Below are 10576 nucleotides of genomic sequence, written 5' to 3' on the forward strand. Positions count from 1 at the left end.
CTAATTAGCAAAATATTGTTGTTAAAATTGTCCCATTTCATCCTCTGTAACATAATACAAACAAAAACCTGATCAATATGTTCAAAAGTTATCACACACAAATCCGAGCATCGAGCAGGTTTTTCTTTTCACTTATTTGTTCATTAATTCGCACGGGGGAAAAGATCCATTTTGTTGCAGTTTTGCTAACGTTTCAAATATATTCTGCCCATTTTCCTGGTGGCGTGTCACCTTTGAAGACATCTTTATTTATTGTGTGCGCAGACATTAAAACCGAGGAGGGCCTGAGCCACTCGCCGGGCCAGACGGGACTTTTGGGCTACTCCAACTTCGGCGGCGCCCCCCCAACGCAGAGCCTGTACGGTTACTCGCACACACACGGTGAGCACAGCCACACTTAGCGTAATTTTTTCACACGCTTTCAACCCTGCGATTTATGCGGCAATGCGGCTAATTTCTGCATTTTTTTTCTAACGGCCGCAAGGGGGCACTCGAGCGGAAAAGGTAAGAGTGAGACGGGTGGAATATATGTGCCGAGGAAGTGACTTTTAACGCCGGTGTTAGCGCTGCGCTAGCATTAGCACTGTGCTAGCGTGTTGCTACTGTGTTACTGGCGTTTCTCAGTGATATTTACTGGTAAGTTTTATTTTACCCGGCTCTATTAGCATTAGCGCTAGCGTTAAACTCTTTCTATGTACCGTCTTTTTTTTGTAAATATCTCGTGTTTCAATGTGGGCACTTGCGACTTTTACACAGCTGCGGCGTATGTATGTACCAAATGGTATTTCCTTTACAAATGTACTGGGTGAGGCTTATAATCAGGTGCGCTCTCTAGGCCGGTAATTACGGTCATCTTTTTTTTTTTTTTTTTGACATGTTTCAGTCTGTGATGTTGAACACAAATTTGTTATTCTTTGATGTGATCGGCCGTTGTAACTTCTGCCGTCTACCGGAAGAGCTTGTCAATATACGTCGCTGGCATAGATTCCGTATTTACGTATATTTCCGTATTTCTATTTCTAATTTAGGTGAAAATTTCTGCCGGCAGAGCATTTGGGAATCATTGTGGGATCATCGTTTTTGTGGTTTATACAGGGTTAAAATTAATATTACAATACAATGGACGTTTTAAACCTTTTTCTTGATCATTTCATATATTTTTTTTCACGAAAAATGCTTATGGGCCCTCTATGCCAGTTTATGTTATGAATTTAATGGTTAATAAAAAAAAAATTATTATTCAATTTTGCTAATTGTGGTGCCCACATTTTTTCAATTATTCATTCACAGTGATTTTCAGTTCCTATGCCGTGTCATTCACTGGATATTTGTCTTTCCTAATGCATGTACAGTGGCTATAAAAAGTCTACACACCCCTGTTGAAATGTTGTTTTTTTTTGTAACAACAGACATGACCAGGATAAATCATTTACAAGCATTTTCCACCATGAAGGAAACGCGTAACAAACTCAAGTTAAAAAGAAAATTCAATATTTTGGCGATGAGAAGACAAAAGTGTGCACACCCTTTGGTTATGGGGATATGTTATGTTCAGAATCATCCAATCGCATCCAGACTCATGATAAATGGGAAGCAGTGCACACCTGCAACCTTTTGAAAGTTCCTCCGAGCAACAGGCAAATTTCAGATGTTCTAGTTGGCTTTTCCTGACATGTTTGTCAACAACAGGGCGTCAACCAGGAGAAGAGTTTCATAATTATAGTCTGATCTATAATAATCTCTAATCAGTAATTTTTTCATCTTTGGGTGGGAAAGGTTATGTAGTTCTGCGTGGTCGCATTTAAAGAAAATCTGATCGAGCGAAGACCTGGCGTTGACCATCTTTATTTTGGAAAGTGCGTCCGTCTTCCTCCTCACCTCCCGTCTTGGTTTGTGTGACCTCCCTCTCCTCCTCTGCCTCGCTCAACAAAATCCCCCACCCCACCCCACCCCACCATCCCCACACCTGTTCCCCATTAGCTGCGGTCTGGACTCTTGGCGTCAAACGTCCCCACGTCCCCCCTCCAGCCCTCATCGGCTCTCCCGAGCCCACCTCCTCCTTTCTCAGGGTCAACCCGCGCCCACCTACCCCACCCCCTTTCTCCCAGTCAGGCCAACAGCGCAACAGGCACGGCGAGGGCCGAGGGAAAGTGAGAAAACAGACCGATGGGCGGACGGAGAACGAGAGGACACGTTTGAACGAGCGAGGAAAACAAAAGATCTGCCAGAGGCTATGATCAAAATATCAGTTGTGCGCACGTCCTCGTCCCAGGGACTTGAATCCAGCGTGAAATTGACATTGTGTGTGACAGCGGCGCGTTTTACGAGGAGGGGGGGGGGGGGGGACAAGGGGGTTTAACGACGTCCATGGTACGAATGAGATGCAGCAAAAGTGACCAGATGAAAGGGAGAAGAAAGTCGTTCATTACTTTGTGAGTTTTCTTTTGGGAGAGATTGTCTTTTATTGGTCAGTTGATCCGGCTTTTTTTTTTTTACAAAGTAGTACTTTTGGTGTAAACAATACTTAACTTGATTTGAAATTCCACAGAATCCTGTGGCTAAAAAGCGAAAAGTGGAGATTCCCTGTCGCTGAGATGCATAATCGCAAAAAACAATGTTTCGAGGCATGGTGGAGCAGCTGGAACGCATTGGCCTCACATTTCTGAGGTCCCGGGTTCGATCCCTGAGCCACCTGTGTGGAGTTTGTATGTTCTCCCTGTGCCTGCGTGGGTTTTCTCCGGGCACTCCGGTTTCCTCCCACATCTCAAAAACATGCAACATTAATTGGACGCTCTAAATTGCCCCTAGGTGTGATTGTTAGTGCGGCTGTTTGTCTCTATGTGCCCAGGGATTGGCTGGTAACCAGTTCAGGGTGTACCGTTGACAGCTGGGATAGGCTCCGGCACTCCCCACGACCCTTGTGAGGATAAGTGTCTAAGAAAATGTTGGATGGATGGATGAATTCCACAGATTCCTGAGCGTCCCTGTCACTGAGATGCATAATCGCAAAAACGATGTTTCAAGGCATGGTGCGTGATTAGGAAGGCTTCTACTGAGCAGTTTGCATTCATAAATGCGCAGTATAGTGTGTGTATATGTATTTGCCACGCCTCTTCCTCTGCTGCCTCCTGATTGGCCCAATTCTACCCAATCCAATTTAGCCGTCCATCCGTGCGCTTATACACCACTACTTTTAAGGCAAGGAATTTAAATGGATTTCATCCGGATTTCCCAATCTGGACGTGCAGCATGAATACATTTAGGGGTGAATTTTCCCAACTGTGACTTCAACGTGACTTGTGATTCTTTTGTCTTTCTCCATGCGACTTCTCTTTCCTTTTCTTTTAGGAGAGAATACACGTGTCAGACATTACGCAGGAATGTAAATATTCCTGCAAACATGCAAATTGCACAAAACCTGCAACGCGACCACGTTGCTTTCCCAACCTGCCAGAGACCAAAACCAGACTCAATTATATCCTTAAGTAATAATCAGTCACATGGTCGTAAACAGCCAAGCAAAAAAGAAAAAAAAAAAAATCAGAAATCATCATTTTGCAAGGTCCGATCATGGAGTCAATGCTGCCTTTGCTCGGAAGGCCCGATTATCGTCCAACAACGCCGTCCGTAACGTTTATTTCCAGGTCGTATTGCTCGCAAAACAAGGTTCTCACGAGTGTGAATTTCCACATATGAGATCGCAAACACGCCAGGGTATGCGCTCGTTACACTAACGGGACTGGGCCGGGCAGCCCGAATGTGGGAATTCTTCGCCTGTGCGCAGGTGATAAAATCACGAAATGCAATCCGTCAGACAAACGGGAAAAGGAAATTAGCTCGGAGGAAGATGTCCCTGCCCGAACTTGAATTGGAGAAGCACTTTTGTGCATGTCGAACATAAATCACTGCAGAAGCTCCAACTTCCCTTGCACCGATACCCCCCCCCCCCAGTCCCTCACGCGAATTGTGAATAATCTCCGATTCGTGATTACGGCTCACAAAACGGTGTAATGAGCTGATGACGGCAACGTTTTCACCTCGGCCTTGTGCTGGTTCCTCAGGTGCGGGCATTTCCTCGGGCATTTTCCAAGGCGGCCACGCCATCTCCGCGTCCGCGCCCTTCAACCCCACGCAGCAAGTGAGTGTGTCTTCCGGCTTATTTGATAAATGGGACTTTTTTTTTAATAGAAATGCCTTGAAAAACCCTCTCAAATGTATTAAATTGGTCTTCCCTATATGTGTAGATCATCTGACTGCCATCAAAATACTGCACCACAAATTTCTTACAATTTTGAAACGTGAATATCATTTGGAGTCCATGTTAGTAACTCATAATTCAGATATTTATTGATTGATGAGTCAAACTGAATGAACGATGCCTTCAAATCATACCATTAAAAAAATGCGCGTGCATGTATTGTCTCGTGTTTCTTCCTTGCAGGAGTTTTCATCGTATTCGAGCTACAGTCAGAGTCAGTACTCGCCGTACTACAACTCGCATCACTACAACAGTCCGTACCTGAGCGGCAGCAACATTAGCCCCGCCTCCATCGGCGCCCCGTTAGCCTATCAGCACCCAGAGCACCCCGTCATGTTACCCAATCACAGCCCAGAGTCTCACACCGGTATGTTTAATGCCGCGGCATCCGCACCACTTCAGCTTCTGGTGAAGCTTCAGAATAAAGTTTTTTCAAGGACAAATTAGGTTCACCTGGAAAGTATTCCCCATTGAGATGAATGGAAATGCTATTAATCCGTTCCGATATCCGTCAATCTATGTTCATAGATTACATATAATATTACTGTAATCTATAGTATATATATCACTATAGAAAGAGACCGATTAACTTGCTTTATGTCTCAGGGGAGTACCACCCGCCGCCCAGCCCCCCCACGCCAGGTAAAGAGGAGGGCGAGAGGGGCACAGTGTCTATGCGGAGGGGGTCCGACGGGAAGTTGAGGGGGAGGAAAAAAGTCAGTGACCCGGTGCCCCCTTTGGATGCTGACATTGAGGTAAATGTCCATCCGTCCATCCATCCATCCATCCATCCATCAGTCCGTCCGTGTCCTTCCATCCATCCATCCATCTATCCATCCATCCATCATCGATCGGTCCATCCATCCATCCGCAATGACTGATAGATTTTTGAACCCACTGGAATTTGAATAATATCCAAGATGGTCGTCAGATGTATTTGAGTACAGTAAAATCTCGGGTTACGGATTGAATTTGTTCCGTGACCCCGTTCTCAAACTGAAACGTTTACAAACCGAGGTAATGTTTCCTGCTTTAAATTTGTAGAAATTTGCAAATGCAAGTCCTACTTAGACTTCCCTTTCCCCGGCCACTTCTTCCAAGTCTTCCGGAGGGATCCCAAGGCATTCCTAGGCCAGCCGAGAGACATAGTCTCTCCAGTGTGTCTTGGGTCAGCCCCGGGGTCTCTCTCTGGTGGGACATGGCAAGTCTGACTATATCTATTCGGAACTTCTCGACCTAACCCACCAACTCGGGCTCCTTCGCTGCCAAAGAGGTGACATTCCGTGTCCCTAGTGCTAGTTTCTATAGCCAGGGATCGGATCGCCAAAGTCCCTTTGGTTGTCTTTGGCCACCGGGCAGCTCACATTGCACCCGACCCCTATGGCCCCTCTCACAGGTTGTGAGCCCATAGGAAGGGGGAGCCATGTTACCCTTTCGGGCTGCGCCCGGCTGAGCCCCACGGGTGCAGCCCCGGCCACCAGGTGCTCACCTTCGAGCCCCACCTCCAGGTCTAGTTAAGATCCAATTTTTGTATTCGTCATAGGGGTTTTGGAGTCGTACTTTGTCTGGTCCCTCACCTAGGACCTTTTTGCCATGGGCGACCCTACCAGGGGCATGAAGCCCCAGACAACTTATCTCCTTGGATCATCGGGACAAACAAAACCCCTTCACCACGATAAGGTGACGGCTCAAAGAGGTGCGGGTGATTTTTTTATTTTCTTCAAAAATCTGATAATCGAAAAACCTAGCGGCTTTTTTGCAGTGTTATTGGAGACTGTGGTATGTTCACCCCGCTGCGTCCAGACTATAAATGGGCGGTGGTGACCTTAAAGTCGCTAAATCCCATTTCGACTCATCAAGTAAAGCTTTTCATCTCCAAATTCTATTTTTCCAATTCGTGTCTAAATCCACGCATGCGAGAACCCGACTCGATCGCTTGATGAGTGGGGCGGGTTATCCAGAAAGCCAAAAATATTGATTCAAGACATCCTCAAAGTCACATTTTTCAGACTTTCACCTTTAACATTCCACCAGGATCTCCCCGGTTCGAGCGCCATCAGACGCAAGGTCCAATAAATCCCGGCTCGTTTTTCTGCGCTCCGGCAATAACTCAATTGATTTTGAATCCCAGATGTTTGGGGAGCCCGTTATGTAAAAGATGGGAGGTTTTTTTTTTTTTTTTTTTTTTTGCTTTTCAACACGCAGCACACTCTCTTCTTATTCGGAGGTTAACGCTACAACGTGTGTTATTTCACTGCAGCGGGTGTTTATCTGGGACCTGGATGAAACCATCATAATTTTCCACTCGCTCCTCACAGGGACCTTCTCCTCCAGATTTGGCAAGGTACAGCAACACTGCACCCCCCCCCGCCACCTCCCACCAGCCCCCCTCCCTCCCCTACTTCGCGCAGATTCACATGCGTTACACGAGCGCATTAAACCACGAGTGGTTGCTGTCTCCCCCTAAAAAATAAACTATAATTCCCGACAGTATCTTCATATTTCACAAGCTATAACCCTCAAATGTGTAATTTCATTTCAAACCCGTTTTGCGCTGCTACTGTTAAAAGTAAATAATTGTTTCTCGGAGGAAAAAAAAAAATGCACCGGAAGTGCAAAAAGACTTTTTGATGATTAAGGTAAGATAAATAAGGTATAATAATAGAATTATACAGACATATATATATATATATATATCATATTATTATAAAAATATACATATATAATATATAATAATAACAATATAATAACGTTACACTGTTATACACAGTACACATAGTAATACGTTATGGTCCATGTTATAAAAAAAAATAAAAAAAAAATAAAATAAAAAAAAAATAAAATAAAAAAAAAAATATATATATATATATATATATATATATATATATATGATATAATAATAAGGTAAAGGTAAAAAGTAACGTAAGGTAAGGAATTCACTTCAGGGTTTAAAGAAAAATACAAGTCAAGGCTAAAGCGTATTAAAAGAGTATAAAAAATAAACAAAAGATAGCTGAAGTTAACGCTTTTAAATACCTCCACCATTTCCCTTTAAAAAAAATGTATGTAGAGCGGTTCCTTGAGATATAAGTTTGTGTTCCGTGATCAACGCAAAACAATCGCGTCATAAATCATCTTTTCCCATTGAGATAAATGGGAATGTGATTAATCCATTCCAACATCTGTCAAAATACCATCCATTTTTTTTTAAGGAATGAAAAATAGCAATCTACATTAGCGTACTTTACAAATCTGTATGTTTTTGTGATTTATTAACATAAAATTTGCTATCATAATTTATCAAAATGTAAATATTTTGTGCATTGTGACATTCCGATGCTGCTTTTCTGGTGTGAGTCACTTGGAACTGGTATAACACAAACAGACATGGTGGTAAATTTGATGATGAAATGCACACACAAAAAATACAAACATTACAATTAAACTGTAATAATCCTAGATACATTTTTTTCCCAGAGGATAATGTGAGTATTGTTGTATGCTCTTTTTCCGCGTATGTTGGTTCTGCTAGTTCTTGAAAGGTTTATCATTCTTGTGACTTCTAGGCTAGTTTTGTCAGCCTGTCCGTTACATTTTGTATTGTGTGTTAGCATTATGCTAAAAGACGTTTGTAAATCTCCACAATGAGTACAGAAATGAAAATACCACAAAGTCACGTACGGTACTCATAAATATAAAATGGAATTCTACAGAATGACCATCATGACGAATTAGAGTTTTCCAAGCACATAAACGGATTTTTTTTTTTTTTTGAATGTATTCATAATTTTAGAACCCAGACCCTGTTGTCATCGAACGCCACAAAGCGAATGCCTTAGGATCGGTTTCTCGAGGGGGGAAAAAAAAGTGAATTGCAAACCAGGAGTAACAATATTTTTTAAAAAAATGGCCCCAGTTCTCTTGGGCCGCAGCGCTTTGTTGGACTAACAGTGGACATTTCTGAAGCGTTTCACATGCTGGCTGTTTTGCCAGCCGCCCCCGCCTTGTTTCTTTTCATAACGCGGCCAGCTTGTTTAGCTACGCCGACTTCCTGCGGCATGATTGACAGCCAGCGGGACGTTTTACATAACACGGGACGCGGCGGAGTGGGGGGCCGCGGACGGCGGCGCGACTCTCGCTCCTGGCCGGGAATCTCGTGTTTTGAATTCTCACGGTCCCCCCTGCGGCTCGACGCGAGGCTGACGGGGGTTTGAGAGCCGGGGTCGGCGATGGCCTCATGCTGCATACTGTTATTATAATCCTTGCTTTTTTTTTTTTTTTTTTTTTTTTAAATTGCTTCTTTTTTTCCCCCCCCAAACATTTCTTGGAGCAGAAGAACAAGAACAAAAAAAATGGCTTGCAGAGAGTTTGCGATGTGACTCATGCGCCAGAAATTCCTGATTAATTCGCAGCGGCCGAACTCCTCGCCGCTGGAACCGAGGAAATGTCACTCGGTTGAGCCAAGAAGAATAAAAAATTCATTTTCTCGTGTTTGCTCGTTGGCAGGCTACCTCTCCTTCGTGGAGAATGAGAAGCTCATCTCGGTTTTATCAAAAAAAAAAAAAAAACAATCGCAGTTGAAACCAAGCGTGAATACAAATTCAGCATCCGCCCCGGTTTCTCCGCCGCTTATCCTCACGAGGGTCACGGGAGTTCCGGAGCCGATCCCAGCTGTCGTCAGGCGGGGCACACCCTCATCTGGTTGCCAGCCAATCGCGGGGCACATGGAGACACAAAGGCTGGGGCCGGATTTGAACCCCGGTCCTCACAACTGTGAGGCCAATGCGTTACACCACAGGTGTCAAACTCAAGGCCCGGGGGCCAGATCCGGCACACCAGATAATTTTACGTGGCCCGCGGAGCCAAATCTAGAGTGTCAATTTAAATTCTTGTAAAAAAATCTGTACAAAAATTTCTAATTGTCATGCATCGTAAATGATGAAGTAGATTCCAAACATTAATAGTTGAAAAACACATGACCCTTCATTTCCGATTCCAAAAGTAGATCGTAAATTGATGATGTAAATCCGATGAGATGATTAAATACGCATTTGTATTGTTTCACAGTGATAACGGCCCTCTGAGGGAAACCGGAACCACAATGTGACCCGAGAGAAAAATGAGAAAACCACCACACTGCCCAAATTGAACATAAATTCATTTAAAAAATCCATCCATCCATTTTATTTGCCGCTTATCCTCACGGGGGTCGTGGGAGTTCTGGAGCCAATCGCAGCTGTCAACAGGCAGGAGGCGGGGTACACCCTGAACTGGTTGTCAGCCCATCGCTGGGCACATGGAGAGAAACAGCCGCACTCACAATTACACCTAGGGACAATTTCGACTCGTGTCCAATTAATGTTGCATGTTTTTGGGATGTGGGAGGAAATCGCAGTGCCCACCCGGAGAAACCCCACGAGGGCATGGGGAGAACATGCAAACTCCAGACAAGCAGGGCCGGGATCAAACCCTGGTCCTCAGAACTTTACCAGCTGCTCCGCCCGAGTGAAAAACAACCCGCAAAATTTTACCCACAAGCCCCCAACCCCGACTGGCCGAGAAAGCCTTTTGTGTGTCAGACGCGTAATTATGACACAAGAAGAACAATCTTTTCCTAATCCCTCAACTCCTCCTCCTTCGTCCTTTCTTCTCCTCTTCTCCTCCCCCAACATTATTTCCATCCCTCTCTCTTCGTTGGTTTTGGTTTTCTTTTCTAACTGCGCAATTATTCAGGAGCCAGCCACAGACTCAGACCGTCGACGTGAACGCTTTCCTGAGTCGATGTAGCTTTTGTGACATTTATACTGAAAAAAAATAATAATAACTATCCGCTGGTCTCTGGAGAAGTTGAACGTAGAGCGTTGTGTTTAGCACAGTTCTGAGGACCGGGGTTCAAATCCCGGCGTGCGTGGGTTTTCTCCGGGCACTCCGGTTTCCTCCCACGTCCCAAAAACAGGTGAAAAATTGCCCCTAGGTGTGATTGTGAGTGCGGCTGTTTGTCTCCATGCGATTGGCTGGCAACCACTTCAGGGTGTACCCTGCCTCCTGGGATAGGCGCCAGCACTCCCGCCACCCTCGTGAGGATAAGCGTCGCAGAAAACGGACGGGTAGACGCATCGAGATCCACTGCAACTGTCGTATCAAACATTCCCACATGGAAAATGATCATTTATAATGTTTATTTTTAAACTTGTGGTTTGCAGTACATCATAACTGATAATAGATCATCATATCATCATCTTCGTAGATCAGAGAGCTGTTTCTTATATTTTGGATGATTTATGTGATGATTTTAAATGAACCAGTGAGAATAAGAAA

General features: G+C 44.4%; 1 protein-coding gene across 3 annotated transcripts in view; it reads left to right on the forward strand.

Moving 5' to 3' along the window:
* Nucleotides 1-10576, forward strand: part of eya2 (EYA transcriptional coactivator and phosphatase 2) — a 40876-nt gene that overhangs the window by 20984 nt on the left and 9316 nt on the right. For all 3 annotated transcript variants that reach the window (XM_061833530.1, XM_061833528.1, XM_061833529.1), the window contains 5 exons: nucleotides 265-381; nucleotides 4062-4138; nucleotides 4442-4625; nucleotides 4865-5013; nucleotides 6519-6602. In XM_061833530.1, coding sequence (XP_061689514.1) covers nucleotides 265-381; nucleotides 4062-4138; nucleotides 4442-4625; nucleotides 4865-5013; nucleotides 6519-6602 — 611 coding nt within the window. The remainder of the gene's footprint in view (nucleotides 1-264; nucleotides 382-4061; nucleotides 4139-4441; nucleotides 4626-4864; nucleotides 5014-6518; nucleotides 6603-10576) is intronic.

This window comes from Syngnathoides biaculeatus, chromosome 10, assembly GCF_019802595.1.
Source record: "Syngnathoides biaculeatus isolate LvHL_M chromosome 10, ASM1980259v1, whole genome shotgun sequence".
NCBI lineage: Eukaryota > Metazoa > Chordata > Actinopteri > Syngnathiformes > Syngnathidae > Syngnathoides > Syngnathoides biaculeatus.